The following is a 19,344-nucleotide window of genomic DNA, read 5'->3' on the forward strand; positions in this document are numbered from 1 at the left end:
CAATTAGGCCACTGAACGAAAAAAAAGTGCAATTAGGCCACTGAACACTCCAAAAATGTGTAATTTCACCTAATAGCAGGTTACCCTCAATTTTAGCAGGTTATCTGCTTATGTGGCAGCTGAGTTGGCATTTTTAATAAATTTTAATTAATTTTTAATAAATTTTAATAATAAATTTTTATTAAAAATTTTTTTTAAAAAATAAAAACGACTTTATTTTATTTTGTATTTAATTTTTTCCAATTTTTTATAAAATTTATTATTAAAATTAATTATTAAAAATTATTTAAAAATTATTAAAAATGCCAATTAAGCTGCCACGTAAGCAGGTAACCTGCTAAAATTGATGGTAACCTGCTATCCGGTGAAATTGCATACGTTTGGAGAGTTCAGTGGCCTAATTGCACGTTTTTGAAGTATTCAATGGCCTAATTGCACTTTTTTTTTTTGAGTGGCCTAATTGCATTTTCAAGTTACATTCAGTGGCCAATTTGAACCTTATTCCTTCCAATTTCGATTCCTATGTGCGAACCAAAGACACCCTAAGAATCCATATAATTCATTTTCATTTGTAATCAATTCATGTCTCCAATCAATCAAACAAAGTTTATTTTTCCTTAAATTTGAGGAAAAAGTCATTTAAAAAAATGTTTCATTGCGAACCAAACCAAAAAGCTACGGAGTATATTAATAGCTACCAAGAAAAGCTCTCTTACGTGCATCTACCACAAGAAATAATATAGTGGACATTTTTATTTAATTTAGTCCAAAAAAATTGTACTTTTTCCTTTTTAGATTTCTATGCAAAAATCTAATACGGAGTATGTTCTAATGAGGTCATGGGATCTAACCCTCACTATCGTAATTTGAACTTATGACCACCCATTCGAAATGATAACCGAGATGACATCATATTACATGAGATATGAATATTTTTGTAGTACTTAAGTTGAATATATATAACTTATTTATTTAAATGTAGTTTACTTTTTAATATTTTTATAAATTAAAATTGGGGTAGGGGATTCATTGTCCCTGGATAATCCCCGTGGAGATGGAGATTGTGAAATTGTTTCCTTCTCAGGCAAAGCTGGGGACGGAGACGGGAAATGGGGTAGAAAGTCAGGGGCTGAGACGGAGGGTATGCCCCCCTCTCCTGCCCCGTTGACATCTTTAGGGACAATAAATTTTTAGGGATAAGAGTGAATCTCTGTCCCTAGTCAACCTTAGTCAAATTAATATAATTCTCATTTGTTATTTTACCCTCCTACTTTGGCCACTATATGCCAAAAGTTAAAACGATCAACCTTGGGGTGCTATCAATTTGACATAGGCAAATAAGGATCACCACAAAATATGAGAATAAGATAACAATAATCAGTTAATAATTATGATATATGCTTTACAAATTGAATTTCTACAATATTAATCATTACCGATGCCTTTCACCAAAGACCACAAAATATAACAATAAATCAGCAGATTATCATCATATATGCTTTGCAAATTAAATTTTGTGTTGATCATTACCAATGTCTTTCTGCATTAAATAAACCATAAATGTTATTTGAGTTGTATTGAGTACTATCAATTTGACAACGACAAATAAGAGCACTAACAAGTCAACAACGACCACAAAATATAACAACAATCAAAAAAATAGATAATCATGATGTATTTACAAGTTGAATTTGTACAGATATCATTACCGATGCATTTTTGCATCAGATACAACCATGAATGCATTTCGGACTGTATCGAGTACTATCAACACATGTTCTCATAGTACACAGTACAATCATGCATGGTTGTATTTGGTACAAAAGGTATTGATACCTATCAACACTAGAAATTTCTTGAAAACATAAACCATGCAAAATTTATAGACACAAATTGATGCTAATTATTTAAAAGCTAGATAAATAAGAAGCCTTTGGGAGTTTATAATGTAAAGGCAAATAAAAGAAGAGGATAGCTGGAACCAGCTACCAACTTCAAGAATAGAAGTCTCCTTTTACAAGTTCATGAAGCATGCAAGATTGTGAAGAAAAAGCAGAGCAGATTCTCAGGGTGACTCTGAGAAAGTTGCGGGATTCTCAGGCACGACTCTAATCTCGCTCTGATTACGTCGAGATGGTGACTCGGGATTGTACTCGAAGTAATCAGTGCCGGAGATCTGAGAGTTGGTTCCAGTAGCAGCATTCGAGAATTTTGTCTTCTCTCGACGATAGTCTTTTATGGCCTTAAACCTCAAATCGTCGGTGTATGTACTAGCTTCTGGGATTTCAGCTGGAATACTGATACTTCCTTCAAGCATACCCAGAGCTTGTGACATTATAGGCCTATGTGTTGGAGCTGCACTGGTGCACAAGAGTGCTACTTTCACCACCCCTTCGACCTCTTCTTTGTTGAAACGAGAATTCAATTTCCGGTCGGTAAACTGCTCCAGATTCCCACTTAGCAGCGAGAAACAGGCCTGAAATATACAACTTTATAAGCATGGTTGAAAATTCGAGGGATTGAGAAAGTGTGCAGGGCATGTGCAGGGTATGTGTAGGGTATGTGCGGGGTATGTGTAGGGTATGTGCAGGGTATGTGCGGGGGGGTGTACTATTCTACTTGGAAAAACAGCAAAAATATGCAGACTGGGCTTCATTAATAGAAGAATCATTAAAGAAAATAGGAGTGAAGAGAATAGTACCCAATCTAAAAGACAAACGCAGCTTTCGACTGGGATGTAGTTAGTGTTGCTCTGTCCACTAACGATTTCCAGAAGTACAATCCCGAAGCTGTAGACATCGGCCTTGTAGGTGAGGTGACCCCAAAGTGCATATTCCGGAGCCATGTACCCTCTGGAGTCAACAAGAAATGGTAAGTCGAGTTAGAATTCTGATCATCACGAGAGACTCAAAGTAACAATGACGTTTGTATTTATTTCATGATGTAAGTAAAGCTCACATTGTTCCAGCGATTCGAGTGCTGATATGGGTCTTATCGTCTTCGTTGAGCCTAGCAAGTCCAAAGTCCGAGATTTTGGGATTCATGTCTCTATCAAGCAGCACGTTTGTAGTTTTAACATCTCTATGAACAATTTTGAGGCTCGACTCCTCGTGAAGAAAGGTCAGACCTCTAGCAATACCAATGCAAATCTTTAACCTTGTCGGCCAGTCCAAGACCAACTGATTGTCCTCTGAATTTAAAAAAAAAAAAAAAAAAAAAAACGCCATTGAAATGTTAATGTATGTAAATTTCTAGGACATTGTAGTTACTGAGGAAATTTCCGACTTTAGTGAGAACTTACTATATAAAGCATTAGCGAGGCTGTTGTTCTCCATGTATTCATATACAAGAAGTAGTTGATCTGCTTCAACACAGCCCCCGAGAAGCTTAACAACATTTGGATGTTGCAAACAAGAAAACATTCCAATCTCGTTTAAGAATTCTTTGTTTCCTTGCCTCGATTTGGAGGAGAGTTGCTTCACTGCTATTAAAGTGCCATCAGGAAGCCGACCCTACACCAGATCTTCATCAGAGGTCTGACAAAAGATTTAAGGAAGATGCAACCAATAGACTCGGAATGAGATCATACCTTGTATACTGGACCGAAACCCCCTTCTCCAACCTTGTTTGCGATATCAAAGTTTCTAGTCGCAACTCTTATTTGTCTTAAAGTATAAGTAACCATTTGCAGTTCGCCCTCTGCTGGTTCTGTCAAGAATACAGATATCATACTTTCCGTTATAACATCCCCATTCTCTTCCACAAACCCAAACCAAACACTGTGACTATTCATTTAAAAGTTCAATCGGAGAATGCACACACATTGCACATGGAAATGTATAGTGAATAGTGATGTCAGCATACATCAATTCAGGTAAGACTTCATTTATGAGCTTCGAGCCTTCGAGTAACTGTGATGTTTATTAAGAATTACCTTCATGAATCTCTCTACATTGTAGACAGCCATTCCACCACAGCAAGGAAAACATGAGAATGGTACTGCATGCGGCCACCACTCCAACAATAATATAAATATTTGCATGATTATTGGCCCCGTTTGAACATTTAATATCTGCCACCAAATAAATAAATAAATACTCTGTAATAAAAACTTTCTACTAAAAGTAGTAGAAGAAGAATACCATTGCAGAACTGGGCAAAAATCAAATATAGCATATGCAGTTTCAAACATTCAACAAAACACATTTTTGTTGAATGACTATCTATGTTCCTATGCAAATGCCACTTTGGTAGACTAACTGTGATCTTCAAAATTGAAAAGAAAAGAAAAGAAAGCCACTCCAAGTCTCCAACCACCCAAGATAGAATAAAAGACGGGAATTTGGGAATAGAAACTTACAAGGACGAACTGAAATAGCGGATACAAGGGGACCATAATGCCCTGGAAGAGGGATACGCGTAGTCCCTTTACCAGCCCAGTAAACGCGAATTTCCAAGGTGTTATCTGTCACACTGGCATTAAAATACAATACAACAGGCCTTTGAGCTCCACGAGCCTCTTCTTCAATATTAAAGTCTTTCCGAACAAGTTTTTCCTGAAATAGAGATACTGATAAGCATTCTAAAATCTAAACCACTTACTAGAAGAAACACAAGTAGTTGATATAATTAAACAACCTGAATATATATGTCAAAGATACGTCTTCCGAGACTGTAGTATGTACTGTCATTTCTGAACTCTATCTCCGCAAAGTGGAGACTCACATTATAAGTCCCATTTTCCAAGCAATACTGGAAATAAGTAAGCGAAAGAGGAGAAATACGAGCACTTCTGTACAATTCAGAGAGGTTTGCTGATGGTTGTGACACAATAAAACGTGCATTCTGAGTATTAGCATCATCCATGAAGTCTCCTGTGCTACTAAATCCCCAATAATTATTACTAGTGAAATATTTTGAAGCCGAACTGCCTTCAACACTTGCATCTCCTTCATACATAACTTCACGGTTTCTTTCGTTGGCGGTAACGTCATTGCCACCACAATTTACATTTAGAGAACACCTATCTGTAGGGGAAGATAAAGTGTTTCCATAGTTACACTGATGAGTACAGTTTTTGTCCCAAAACTTTAAATTAAGTTTATTTGGCCCTAAATGTTTAAATAGTTTATATTTGATCTTGATTATATGATATTGGTTTGAATCAGATACCAATGTCACCTCACACCAATTTATTGACATATAAGTAAGGAGCATCTCTAATTATTATGCAAATCCAATAAAGTTGATGTTTAATAAGAGGTGGCAGAGAGAAATAAAATAGAAGAAAAGGAAGTTGAAAAGTATGAAAAAGGAAAACAATATATCTATAAAAAACCAAAAATTTTCCTAATCTATTTGTCAATAAATTGGTTTTAAATTACATTAATACTTACTTAACTGAAATCAATGTCATACATTTTGGATCAAAATGAATTGACTAAAACATTTAGCCAAATTGAAACTTAGCTTGAATATCAGAGACCACAAATGAAATTTACTTTTACAGACATAACTTGGATGTATTTCACACAATATTGAAAAAATCGCTAGGCGCCTGGGGACCGCCTAGGGTGCCTAGAGCGCCTAGGAGGCCGACCGCCTAGCACCTAGGCGCGATTTTTACAACACTGATTTCACAAGAGCTTAAAAAATATTAGACACAAATAGCTACTTGTCAAAGTCATATTTGGCAACTGAAATATGTTGGTTTCCGTAGTACGTGATATTAGGAAAATAATAAAAAAGAAAATTGGAAAGTAGACTTTTCCTTTATTTTTCTTTTATTTCAGAATTCTGCCTTTAAAAGAAATTATTCTGCTATCCTTTTTCTGACAAGCAATGCAGTTTGCAATGAGAAAAAAATCAGAAAACAAAGAATACACTTACATCTAGGACAAGTAATAACTTCCTTCGCACATGGAAGAACTCTCCTTCTGTTGAAGAAAAATCAAGAAGCAATTAACATCAGTTTTGAATTTTAGATTAAAAAAAAAAAAACCTACTACCTCCGTCCCAAAATGTATGCCTTACATGGATAACTAGGTTTGACTCCAGCTATTTGTAATTTAATTTTTTGTAATATTTAATTTAGTTTTAGTGAATAAAATTTTTATATTTAAAAGCCATATTAAAAATTCTATTTAAAAAAAAATTGAAAATTATAAGAAATTGTTAAAAGAAATAATTGAAAAAAAAAAAAAAGAAGAGGTGATTTGATTAATGAATAATATATAAGGCATATCAAATGGAACAAACGGAGTATTGTTTTAAGCGTATTGAATAAGTTCTTTGCTAAAAGATGTGAAAAATACAATTCCAATGAAGGAAAATGGGAATGAGAATCTTACAGTGCACTTACTGTTGAAAAGCTCTTGTACATGTTTATATTTAAATTCCTAGGGGAAAAGAATATTTATCAGTAGAAACTTCGTAAGTTAAGGGCATAACAGTGGAATAAAGAGTTTCCTTACAGATTAGGTTGACAAGCAGGTTCATCAAGACCTTGCCATGTAAAGTTATTATAGGAAAGATCACTGCACATGCAATCAAATTATGAATTTTGTTAGCTACCTTTATACTAAAGATAAGGCAGAAATATGAATTTTGCCAAAGGCCTTGTGGTCGAGCGGCATAGTTGTGGGCTTGTGGCCCCTCAAATGAGAGGTCTCAAGTTCGAACCCCAGTGTGGGGACATTGACTCTTTGTGCTTTAGTACTTTGAGAAAGTATATATGAACAGATACTACATTATAATAGAGTCAATAGTATTTTAAAAAAAAAAAAAAAAAAGATAAAGGCAGAAATTCACCCAGCCCATTCATGTGTATAGGTAGTAAAATGATCTCATAATTTTCCTAAACTACAATCTATAAAATTACATTTAAATAACCATAAATAATTCCCCCGTTGGCGGTCTGCTATCAGGACAGTACCATGAAAAATTATTGGAGAGATAATAACATACACATTCAGTCCAGTTACTAAGATTGAACTAGGAATATGTCCCGTGAGGACGTTGCCGGTTAAAAACCTGTGTCCAAGAAACACAAATCAGGACATTAATACAGAACTTATTTGCATAGTACCAAAGAAAGCTTAAGGAGGGAGGACAAAGAAATACTTAATATGATAAATAACATTTCTGGCAATATGCATACTCAAGTAATGTATTGAAATACTGTCTATTGAAGCCAAAATTTTAGAATTTCTCCTTACAAAAAATGTAGAGTACTTCTGGGACTAATATGATCTGGAAATCCGCCCTCTAGCTTGTTGAAACTGACATCCCTGATCATAAAATTTAAAAACATAATATGATTAGAAAAAAGAAGAAAGTATCCTTTCCTGGGAAAGTTGGAAGAGGTATTAGTGCATTTCTGTGTTAGGGCATCTTACAATAGTCATGTCTATAGTTCCTTAGTTAACAAGGAAAAACATAAGTTGGAATGGAGGCATAAGAGAAGGAATGCATTCAGCTAATGAACAACGCATAAGAGAAAACAAAGTGATAAAGGCAGTCTATCCTGCTAATAAGTAATAACAATGAATGATAGAAAACCAAAAATTGCTGAAATGTCAAAAATATATTACTTGTCCCTTTATACAAAAACAGCTCAAGTTAAGATCAATTTACTCAAGACAATAAAACTGCACTTAAAGAATTGAACAAACAGTTGGGCCACAATTCTTGACTTGGTTACAGCGAAGCAATGATTCTACAGATTACCATTACCATTAGCAAAGTGTTTTTTTCATTTAAAAAAAAAAAAAAAAACCCACAAAAATAGTGTCATTTACTTCAATCCACGATTTTTTTAATATTTTTCATGGAAGTGCAATAATATGTACTTGCAATGCACAAAACAAGAAAATAATGGTAGAATGTCTTTGGGTTCTAGATTGAAGAAACAACTTCTGCAACATGTCAACGTAAGGACAAAAGCAGATGAACTTCTTGAAAAGAATCCGAAAATGGCCAATTAAAGTTTATTTGGAGTGAAGAAATCACTGAGTATGAATACAAAATGACAAAGGTGTATATTCACTAAACTCAAACTTTTAGATGAGATGGAACACATATTTCAATATAGTATCAGAGCAAGCAAAAGGTTGTGGGTTCAAATCCTTCTTGCTAACCACTATTTTCTATATGTTTGGCCCATAAAAAATATTATGTAGCCTACACAGAAGAGGGCAAGAATAAATAACAGAGAGTATAAGGATATAAAACAACCTAAAAGCAACCCAAAAAATTGAACATAAAAAAACTTCCTTAAAAGTGGTAAAAAATGAAATATTATGCAACAAAGGGCTAATGAGAACTCTTGCATATCAAAGAAGTTAACATTTATGTTGTCAAATGGTGCGTGATTACTTACAAGGTTTCAAGGATTTTCAGGTTCCAGATATATGGGGGAATTATTCCAGAGATATTGCAGTTTCTCAATATCCTGAAAAAGTAATAATTCCTCAAATATAGGATCTTGAACATGAAAGCCTAAACCAATTTCCATAGGGTTATAGTTGTCCTAACTCACAATGTTACTAGGCCTCCATTACTACTAAGTGGAGGAAATCCCTGACTAGGTCCATTTATGTCACTGATCCTCCTGTATAAAAATATGAAAACTGTTAACTACTACTGGAAAACAAAGAGTAAATATGAAAGGTATTTCAATGTTAAAACGGTTGAGTACTCACAAATTAATTAGGTTATTAAGAAGAGATATATTTGCTGGAATGGGGCCTTCTAATCCAGATGCTTGCATCTCCCTTCATTTTCATTCAAAATAAATTACATACCAACTATACGCACATTTGGAGTAAGTTGGGTAAATGGAGATCTTAGTCATCTTACAGTCTTGTAAGTTGTTTCCAGTTCCCTATAAAATCTGGAATTGGACCGGTGAAATTGTTGTCATTTATCCTGCTGTAAAAAGGAATATAATAATGTCAATCATACCACCTGAAACACAAAAAATAAATTAACTGAAGAATATGTGAACTGTGCTTACAAATCTGTTAAATTTACAAGTGCAGAAAATGATGCAGGCAACCTTCCCACCAAACTATTTGAGGACAACATCCTGGAATTGAAATGTTGGAATCATTCAGGAACTTTTATCCTTCAAAATACAAGGCAAAGAATGAATAAAGAAGAAGCGCCTTACAAGGTTTTCAAGTTTACGAGGTTTCCAAGTTCAGAAGGAATACCACCCGAAAACTGATTCCCCTCAAGATTTCTGGTTCAAATTTTTGTTTAAATTTCAAGAAATGCAGAATAACATAAACCATTAATCAAGCAATAGTAAGTAACAAGGAAAGGAGTAAAATGCTGCCAATTTTACATTCCAAGAGGGAAAAGTAAATCAAAATAAATGCAACAATTGATAATACATACAGGTATGTGAGGCTGGTAATATTTCCTAATACTTTAGGTATTTCCCCTGACAACCTGTTCACAAGCACAGAGCTTGATAAAAGAAACTGGCTGTTAGTGAATTTTAAATTTTATTAAAGACTTCCACAGCAAATCATTCAGCCATAAAAGATACAAAGCTAAGAGCTTACATGTTATTCAATTTTGTTGAGGCCCATTCAGTTGGTATTGTACCGCTGAGATAATTGTAAGCAAAGTCGCTAGAACAATAGAGATGACTTTCAGATGTTTGTTGATATTTAGCATATCAAAAATGCAAATAAAAAAATTTAAAAAAAAATAAAAATAAAAATGCAGCAGTGGCATAAAACCCTTACATATGTTGGAGATAAGGGAGCCCCACCAGTTTGTGTGGAAGAACACCAGGAAGGCTTAAACCTTTTAGCACACTGCAGTAGCGAAAATTACATTCAGTTCTAACTCTGCAAGAAAATGCTATAGAATATTGAACTTGTTATTGAAGTATTCTTTCCCGGTGGATAGAGAAAACCGAATTTGCAATCAGAAGTTCCGGGAATAACTAACAATATTGAATTGGTTTTTTATTCTTTTCTGGAGATGCATCAAAAAAATTGAGGCTTGAATCTCTTATACTTCAAAGGCTTAATCTTATGTAGTTATGTAATTCTTCCCATATTAAAACTATATCGCACATGCAAGCTCAATGATCATAAACATGAAACTCAGTTTACACAAAGAATTACAGAGTAGAGTCAAAATCAGAACTAAAACAACGTCAAGTGCACTTGCTTATAAGATCAAGAAGGCTTACATTCCAACAATGTGACGACACACAGTGCTATTCCCCACATTGCAGTCACACTTAACATCGCTCTCAGACCAACTTGGCCGCGGTTGTGCTGTCCCAACTCCTTCGATTTTGCATGAACGAGCATTGAACTTCCAAGATGTTACACCCATGGTAGTGACAACCTGCTGGAGAACATCCACTGAGACACAGCAATGGAAGTAGATGTTAACATACATATATGATATATCACTGCTCAAAGATTAAAAATGGGGAGAAAATAAAATTATAATCCACTATTCCAACAAACATTTCTCCTTTCCCAAAATTATGAACACCAACATTACTAACACATAGCATCAAAATGAAAACACAGCGAAACTCCACAAATAAAAGGCAAAAAATTTCTCCAGGAAGCCTAGAATTAATGATTCCTGATCATGCTATCTGCATACACTACTATAACATAGCTCCCATTCAAATGATTACAGAAATCGTTCGAAGTTAAACAAAGCTAAAACTTTTTTTTTTCTCAGAACACACATACACTAAAACGAAATGAAATTCATTGGTTTGATTACTCAAGGAAATGAAATTCAAGAGAAAGGACTCTCCGTAGCTCACCTTCCCGTCGAGCAACTCGAGATTCTGCGAATCTCATCAACACCAGGAAGCAACACAGCGCGAGAATCCGAGAACGAACAGCATTTCTTCCGGGGATCATTTTTTCCAGCTTCGAATACGCGGGAGGAGCTTTGAAGAAAAACTATATGATTATCTAACGGATTCAAAATCTAAAGTCCGGAATGAAGTTCCCAAGTAAAGCTTTCTGGGCATATGTTTCAATCAACCAAAAGCGCTAAACGCGAATGCCAATTCTATGCACTCTCTCTACTCTCTACAACAAAGGGAGAAAACTGTGTAAGAAGATGGGCTGCTAATAAGCATCATAATAAAGCAATATAAGCCAAGATTAACTTCATTAATTTCCTCCGTTTCTTTACTTTACTACTCAAGTGTCCAACACTTGTACCCTCTTCGGGATTAACTAAAAAGTAATATTCGCTTCACACTTATAGATTATATATATCCCAACGCTCTCCATTTTAAGATTAACAATATCTTTCCTCAGTGTCAAGTATAACATTAAACTAGTTCCGTTACTTACAATGTCAACTATAGCAATAAACTCGTAATTACGCTACACATTCTTTTATACGGGACGGTTTTAGGACAGCTAACCAGCATCCTAAGTACACAATATAGAATCAAATGTAATTTCAGTGCGGTATAGCAATAAACTCGTAATTACGCTACACATTCTTTTATACGGGACGGTTTTAGGACAGCTAACCAGCATCATAAGTACACAATATAGAATAAAATATAATTTCAGTGCGGTATAGCAATAAACTCGTAATTATGCTACACATTCTTTTATACGGGACGGTTTTAGAACAGCTAACCAGCATCATCAGTACACAATATAGAATAAAATGTAATTTTAGTGCGGTTTGATTTATCTCTCCCGCCTAAGTTATTACACAAGAGTCAGAGTTACTCAATGTATACGTCAAATAGTGGTTAAAGGTTAAAATAAAATATGAGGGAGTTTCTTGGTTAGGACGAGTTATGACTTATGAATGTATCAATTCTTCTTTGAATCTTGAGGTGACTTTCATGGCTTACCGTTGGCTGCATGCTGCCATGGCCTACGAACCGTGGCTGTGCCAAACAGCTTGAATTTGACGACTTTAATAATGATAAGTATATATATATATATATATATATATATATATATACCATGGAGATATAACCCAACTAACATAGCTAAAAATACAAACTTTAACTATAAGGTCACGAGTTTAAATCTTAACCTTTTTAATTGTCAATTAAGATCACAAAGTTAAATTTACTCCGTGCATACCTTTAAATAATGACTTAAGATTATTCTAGTCACCTAAAAAAAAGTAAGTACATATATATATATATATATATATATATATATATATATATATATATATATATATATATATATATATATATATATATATGAGCCAGTAAAAGTACATATATGATATATATATCAGCCAGTCACGTGGCCTACAATATATTGTGTGGCAATCATTTTCTTCTTCCCAGGGGTGGCCTATATAAATGGATATTGTCCATTAATAGGAACATGGGTGGCATCCTCGTATCATTTTCACATGATAATTTTGTGACTATGCTAGTTTACTGTCTTTTATATATTTTTTGTATTCTTTTAGTATTTTTTTTTTTTTGTTTGAACACTTATTCTTTAGTCAGAATATAAAGCACATAAAGATTAAATTGAGACTTTTGATTAAATTAGAAAAGACTTGCCCTTGTTCTTTCAATTATATTCATATAGTTAAATTAGTTATATATTTTCGATCACAAATGTAAACGAGGATTTTAATAAATTTTAAAATAGAGAGGGCATATTGTGATTGTGTAAAAGTTAAACTAAATACTACTCCGAGTATAATTTTAGAAAGTAAATATTTTATCCTACTAAAACAATTAAAAGACACCGTAAAATTATACAATGCCTAAAAGACATTAGATGCATTTACTAATCGGATGAATGAAAAAAACTATAGAACCGAAACAAGAGAATGGGTTTACTTGTGCATTTTTCAACTTAAAAAAAGAGTGGGAAATCGAAAGTTAGATAAATATAAGATTAAAGAAATGAAAAGTGAAGTGGAGTAAACCCAACTACCATGTCTACCACTATAAACATAATGTCTTGGTAGGGAATATATTAGCACTACCACACATATCTTCTTCTCCCAAATACTGTCTACTTAACTAGTGAGTTAAACGCCTACGAGCAACTACCAGACATATATGTACTACACAAGTTGTATCCGACCATCTCCCACTGCTACTGATCTTACCTCCCGACCGGAGTTCTCGATCTCAATGCACACCTAGTTAATTCCTTTGTGTACTCATGTCGTACCAACCACTCTCGACTTGACCTGACTGAGAAGCCTATTAACATAACCGGTCACCAAGCCTTTTTCCCATAACTGCCTCAAAGGTACTCCCCGAACGGGACAACTAGTCATATCACGTCCCGTCCCGTCAAATCCCATCACCTTTTCTGCCCTCATCAAATACTTGGCATGATGATTATGACCACCCAACCTACATCCAACACGTGTAAGACATACCGGTAGCCCGATATGTTCATCCTACCTAGCCTATAAAAGGCGCATTAATTACTAGTGAATGGGGCTTTAGGACCTGAAATTACAACAGACACTTTCGACCATACCCACTTATTTACCGACCAAGCTAGTGTTCAATAAAGCGGAGAAACAAACTTGGTTTAGAGCTTACAAGACTAAAGGATTGCGTCTTCCACCGTATACCTCGAAAAAAAAAAAAAAAAGTAACACGTCTATTATTATAAATAGAATGAAGTTATTTAGTTAGAGATGGTGATTGAGAATTCTCAATGTTTTTAGTAAGGAAAACGTTGTGTAAGGTGATGGATTTAGTATTGCATTTGTGTTGATAGTTACGGGGGCAATTATTGGAGTGAATGAATAAGAGAAGTCATGCCAGCAACAGGAGATTGCCCACTTTGCTCTTTAATAACAAGCCAATATAAATATATAATGGACATGCATGTTTTCCATGGTCAAATTAAACAAATTCATTCGCCCATAAATTGAGATTTAACGTTGTTGTCAAAGCGATAAAGGTTGACATGAGACCATCTTAAATATTATTGACTATTAGCCGCCCCAGGAGACAGAAACGAAGCAATTTAGATGACGTGATGCAAATCAATAATATAGGTTCAAAACTCTAACTAATTAAACATTATTGCACCAACATTGTTCTGCAAAAAACAACACAACAACAAATCCTAGTCATGCATGTACAACGCTATCACTTTATCAATCTATCTTTCTGGAACTACTCAGACGATAATATCAAAAGTTTCAACAGAGTTTAGAAATGAAAATGATATGCAACTTCACAAAGTTCAAGTTCAGCAAATATCTACTCAACTAAACAGGCTCAACAAAGGAGATTCTAAGTTTTAAGTGCCACAATTAAGGCAATGGTGACCTTTTGCAGGAGCTCCGCACTTGTAACAGAAGGAGCACTTACACCTACAATTGGTAACATCTCAGCAAGAGCAGAGAACAGTAATTCAAAACAAGCAAGAAGTGATAGTAGAAGATAACAAGGAGCTAAAGAGATAAGCAGCACACTACAGGTTCCATTCCATTCTATCATTTCCCAATCCAATTGTTGCTACACACATTAGTTTATCATATTACCATAGTCCTAACTCTAAATATTAAAAAAAATGTAATCTTTATAATGTTGGAAGCAGGTATTTTGCCTCATAAAACTGTCTAGATCAATCTAGACTGAAAAGAGACAAGCTTTGACTGTACACTAAACCAGTGGCACACAATGGTTCAGCTGTCATTTTATGTAACTTGATGAGGTTGAAAAGCCAACAAAGTCATTAAAACTCTAAGATTAAGGATTTAAAGATGCATTTAATCCAAAATTCACTGCATAAGGAAACTAAATAAATATAGAAGTAGTCCTGTTCTACTGATACTCAGGACCCTTAAGTATTTCCCATTTTTTAAATAACAAATCCCAAATTCCCACCTTTACTAAAAAGTATGGAATTGGCTCTATTGTAGGCACTCGTACAAGCACTTCGGGAGTACAAATGCCCACAATAGGGTCAATAAAATAACCAATCTCAAGTTCTCACTGTCCCTATTATGGAGTCTCGTGAAGAAAGTAAGTTGTGGGATTGCGTGATTCCTACTGGGAGGTATGAAATAGGCCCTATTGTGGGCACCTGTACAAGCACCTCGGGAGTACAAATGCCCACAATAAAATCAATTTCATACCTTTTCAGTAGAAATCAACCTTAACCCTATCGCTGTCAGCTAAGTAGAGCTATTATCATTTTTTTTATTTTTTTGATGAATTGGTCAAAAAGTGAAGTATTTTCCACTTTTAAGCAAAGTGCAATGATGGCCTAAACATATTATAATCAATCAAATGGATAAAAATGATGAAAAGACAAACAGTTTGAGAAATTATCTAACCTGCACATCATGAATGGGCAACCAGAAACCCTCTCAACATAGACCCTGCAATTAGGGCACCTCATCCATTGCTTTTCATTTGCAATATTCACCAGCAGTATATCATCCTTCTCCCTATCGTTCTCATGCAGCTTCTGAAACTCAGAGCAAACAATGCCAGCATGCCATGGAACCTTACACTTAGCGCAGAACAATCTGCAGCATTCGGGGCACTCAGATTCCACAACTTCAATCTTTTCATCGATCAGAAGCGCAGAGCAATCCTTGAAGGGGCAGTAGAATTTCTCAGAAGCCAACACCAATGCCTCGCATAACGCGTCCCCCCAACGATCAAACACTTGCGGCGGCAAAATCGAGCGGCAGTTATGAGGCTCCAGCACCCCCGCGCAGCCAGAAACAGGGCAATTGATTTGGGAGACGTTCTGTTGGAGCTTCGAAGCTACGAATTTTGAAATGCAATCGGTGCAGTAGGAGTGTTTGCAGGCTTTGATTGTGAAAATGTCGCTCATTTGCTTCGCGTCGCAGCATATTTCGCAGATGAAGGAGGAAGCAGGGGTCTCCATGGCGTCTTCGACGTCTATATAGACGGGTTTCGAGTTGGAACACTCGGCTTTTACCCTCGCCGGCGCCGACATTGCCTCCAGAATCTGAATTTCGTCGTCCGGATTGTCTAGGGTGAGGTCGATTACGACTCTCGGGTCGCCTAGGGTTCCATGGCCCTGGGAGAGGTCGATCACGACCCTGTTCACACCATAACGACTGGATTCCGCAACCAAGGGCCCCATGATGACGCCTTTGCTCTTGTAATCTTCCACTGAAATTGCTTGCATCATCGTCGTGCCGTCTGCTTCTGAAGCCTCCGGGGTGGTATCTGGTACCGAAGCCAAAGCATCAACCATGTGATCGTCGCCGTCGTTGGTGAGGTTCACGAACTCGCCGGCGCTTTCCGGGCTCTGTACAGGTGGCGTGACTGGGACGAGCGGGTTACGCCGATTGAACGAAGGGCCTACTGCCATTTCCTACCCTGGCCGTGTGGCGGCTCGATAGAATCACTGCGGCCGGAGAGTCTACCGCCAGGATTTCCGACAGCTACTGAAACAAGGGTGAAGTGAGGTTTCCGCCAGAGATACATTACATTTGTATGGGACCCACATAAAATATATATAACTTATCATAATCCCGTCACTTTCACTTTAGAGAGTAAAATTTAGGAAATAAAACTTAACGAGAATTATTGAAAATTAAAATTGAGAAGGAAATAAGTGATATAAAAATTAAAATATCATTATATAATAATAATAATAACAATCAAGGATAGTAATGTCATTTCATATGTTTTTTCTTTCTCAAATTCATTGAATTGCAATTCAACAACATCAAAATTTTTTTTTTGACAATTCCTCCAACCAAACAATGTAATTGAGGAATACACTGAATTGCAATTCAATTACAGCTAAATTATAGTGAACCAAACAACCTGTAAAAGTACATGCAGTAGAACTCTTCCTAAAAAAGATTGATTAAAGAGGTCAAGTGATTCATGTCGTGTTGGCTCAGTCTAATCGTCAACTAACACAGTATTATTATGGGCGTGTGGTGTCGATTTAGCCCACATCACAAATATACAATCGTTATGCTATGGACCTGTGTCCAGCATGCATGCTGGACACCGTAACGGTGCCGTTAGTGGCACCGTTCTCTGCCACTTTTTAAAAAATAAAAAATAAAAAACAAAAATTCAGACCACTTTGTTATAGGAGTATATGTTCATAATTTTATCACTATATGTTCATAATTGTAAGTTCATAATGTCAGAGCTCTGTATTCATAATTGCATAACTGTACATTCATAATTGCATAACTGTACATTCATAATTCCGTAACTGTACATTCATAATTCAATAACTGTAAATTCATAATTTTCGAAACTCTATGTTCACAATTTTAGAGCTCTATGTTCATAATTTTATCACTATATGTTCATAATTGTAAGTTCATAATGTCAGAGCTCTGTGTTCATAATTTCATAATTTCATAACTGTACATTCATAATTGCATAACTGTACATTCATAATTCCATAACTGTACATTCATAATGCCACAAACGAATAACGCCTTTAACGCCGTTAACGGCGAGACAAAATAAAAATAAAAAAAATTAAACTGGAAGGCTGCGTTTTTCTTTAAAACGACGTCATTTTGGACTCGGCATAATTTGCCACAAATATAAATTATTGGCTTTATTCATATTTTCATATAGTCGGTCTGGCTCATTCTACTTAATTTATTAATAATTTTAAAACTCCTTTTAGTACGAAAAATCAATTTGATCAGCACTATGTCTTTTAATTAAGTCGGTTCGGTGTGAACGTGGATTAGTCTGAGTATGGTTTAGGCTTAAAGGTGACTTTTACAGTTATGACCTACTCAAGATACATTGTGGTGTAACAAAAAAAAAAAAAAAAAAAAAACTTATATATTTTTAAACTCGCAATTAAAATTATTAAAATGTAAATTTATTAATTATTTGTATTATTTTAAAACCATATGTTGGTTTTTGGGTTTTTGCGGCCAGGGAGGTCCAACACAATCGTAGTTGGTGGATTCACCTTTCATAATAAGGCTACTAAAATAGGAGAAATATGACTCAATGATTTTTACGTGGAAACCGAAATGTGAAAACCACGGGCCTTTTTGGGCGGTGTCAAGCCTAAATTCACTATGTATTTTGTAGGTGTCTTTGTACATATTGTAGAGCTATTTTGTGTATGTGATGTTGTGTAGAGATAGAGCTACTATACTTTGTACATTGAGAGGGAGTCTTCTTCATACGTGGAAGAGTGGTGGAGTCTTCTCATATGGAGTCTTCTTCATGTGGTCTTCTTGCTTAGATGAGTGGAGAGTGGTTGTGGAAGAGTACTTTCTCTTTGTGGGACTGAGAATAGTAAGTGGGAAAATAGTGTTTGGGAGAGTCCTCCCATGTATAGATGAATGAGTGATCCCCTTCAATTCCCTTGTGCTCTTCTTCTCCTTATAGCTAGCTCATCCAAAAATGTCCGTTGGGTAATTTAGTAGAGTATTGATGGGTAGTAAATGTGGTAACAAATGGTAGGCTATGATGAGGTAAGTAAATATGTGTTTTAATAGGACTTTAAGGGTAGATAATTAGGGGGGTTAGGAATTGAGGGGTAATAATTAGGAGTTTAATATGGGCTAACGGCTAGTTTAGGCCGACCTTCTACCCGTGCTGATCCCACACTCACGCCGACCTACGAGTCGAGCCGACTCCTCGGTTTGGCTCGTATCTCTTTCGGGTTTTTCCTCTTCTGGACCTGGCCTTTTCTCGTCTTGGACCTCTCTTCCTCTGGGCTTGATCCCTTTTTTTCTTGGGCCCCGAGCCCACGGAGTTCACATCCCATCACCATATATTATTTGCAGATTTATAAAATGAAAAGTTATAGGCTTACAGTTTCAAAAATTAAATTGCAACTTTAGAAAGTAAATTTAATACAACTTAGAGCATCCTCAATAGTGGAGGTTTTTGTGTGATATTTGATGAGTTTTTGTAGGTGTAATTAGGAAAGAAAAAATGAGATAAAAAAGATTTTTAAAAAAATAAAAAAAAAACAAAAAACAAAATCTCAACAAAAGAAAAAAGAAAAAATAAAATAAAAAGAACTTGAAACGCACCCGCGAATGTGTAGCCCACGGCCCCGCGCCAACTTTTCTACTTACTTCTTTTCTTTGTGGGCCCCATACAAGGGGACAAAGAATCCCAACCTCCTGTAACACACTCTCCCCTCTCTTCTCCACCTCACACTTTTTTCCTCAAAACATGTACACATCCCCTTAATAGGGATGCCCTTACAAGTTATAACAAATAAATTACTATAAAAAATTATTGACATTTCTTCAAAAAATAATAAAAAATTATTGACATAAATGCAAGACTCTAAGAAGTCCTATAATCAATTGCTCTTGTATGCAGAAAATATTTAAATTATTACAAGTTATAACTTTAAACTA

At 35.4% G+C, this 19,344-nt stretch overlaps 2 protein-coding genes across 4 annotated transcripts; both read right to left on the reverse strand.

The window, feature by feature from the left end:
- Positions 1 to 1,642: 1,642 nt before the first annotated feature.
- LOC109165792 (probable LRR receptor-like serine/threonine-protein kinase RFK1) lies at positions 1,643 to 11,136 on the reverse strand. 3 transcript variants are annotated; one of them, XM_019314728.1, is made up of 24 exons: positions 10,814 to 11,136; positions 10,214 to 10,391; positions 9,759 to 9,830; positions 9,573 to 9,641; positions 9,403 to 9,474; positions 9,173 to 9,244; positions 9,017 to 9,088; positions 8,860 to 8,928; positions 8,703 to 8,774; positions 8,540 to 8,611; positions 8,381 to 8,452; positions 7,218 to 7,289; positions 6,967 to 7,032; positions 6,474 to 6,536; positions 6,351 to 6,398; positions 5,890 to 5,936; positions 4,639 to 5,027; positions 4,361 to 4,556; positions 3,935 to 4,072; positions 3,590 to 3,708; positions 3,302 to 3,512; positions 2,959 to 3,190; positions 2,702 to 2,852; positions 1,643 to 2,476 (listed from the first exon to the last, which is right to left on the reverse strand). In XM_019314728.1, exons 1-24 carry the CDS (start codon positions 10,911 to 10,913, stop codon positions 2,066 to 2,068), a joined length of 3,063 nt encoding a protein of 1,020 aa, XP_019170273.1. In that variant the 5' UTR covers positions 10,914 to 11,136; the 3' UTR covers positions 1,643 to 2,065. The 3 variants fall into 3 exon arrangements, with proteins under 3 accessions (XP_019170273.1, XP_019170272.1, XP_019170274.1); XM_019314727.1 differs by having other exon boundaries at positions 8,860 to 8,931; XM_019314729.1 differs by lacking the exon at positions 6,474 to 6,536 and having other exon boundaries at positions 8,860 to 8,931.
- Positions 11,137 to 14,184: 3,048 nt separating this feature from the next.
- LOC109165794 (probable E3 ubiquitin-protein ligase RNF144A-B) lies at positions 14,185 to 16,392 on the reverse strand. Its single transcript, XM_019314730.1, has 2 exons — positions 15,319 to 16,392; positions 14,185 to 14,349 (listed from the first exon to the last, which is right to left on the reverse strand). Exons 1-2 carry the CDS (start codon positions 16,332 to 16,334, stop codon positions 14,277 to 14,279), a joined length of 1,089 nt encoding a protein of 362 aa, XP_019170275.1. The 5' UTR covers positions 16,335 to 16,392; the 3' UTR covers positions 14,185 to 14,276.
- Positions 16,393 to 19,344: the final 2,952 nt, after the last annotated feature.

This window comes from Ipomoea nil, unplaced genomic scaffold, assembly GCF_001879475.1.
Source record: "Ipomoea nil cultivar Tokyo-kokei standard unplaced genomic scaffold, Asagao_1.1 scaffold3069, whole genome shotgun sequence".
Lineage (NCBI taxonomy): Eukaryota > Viridiplantae > Streptophyta > Magnoliopsida > Solanales > Convolvulaceae > Ipomoea > Ipomoea nil.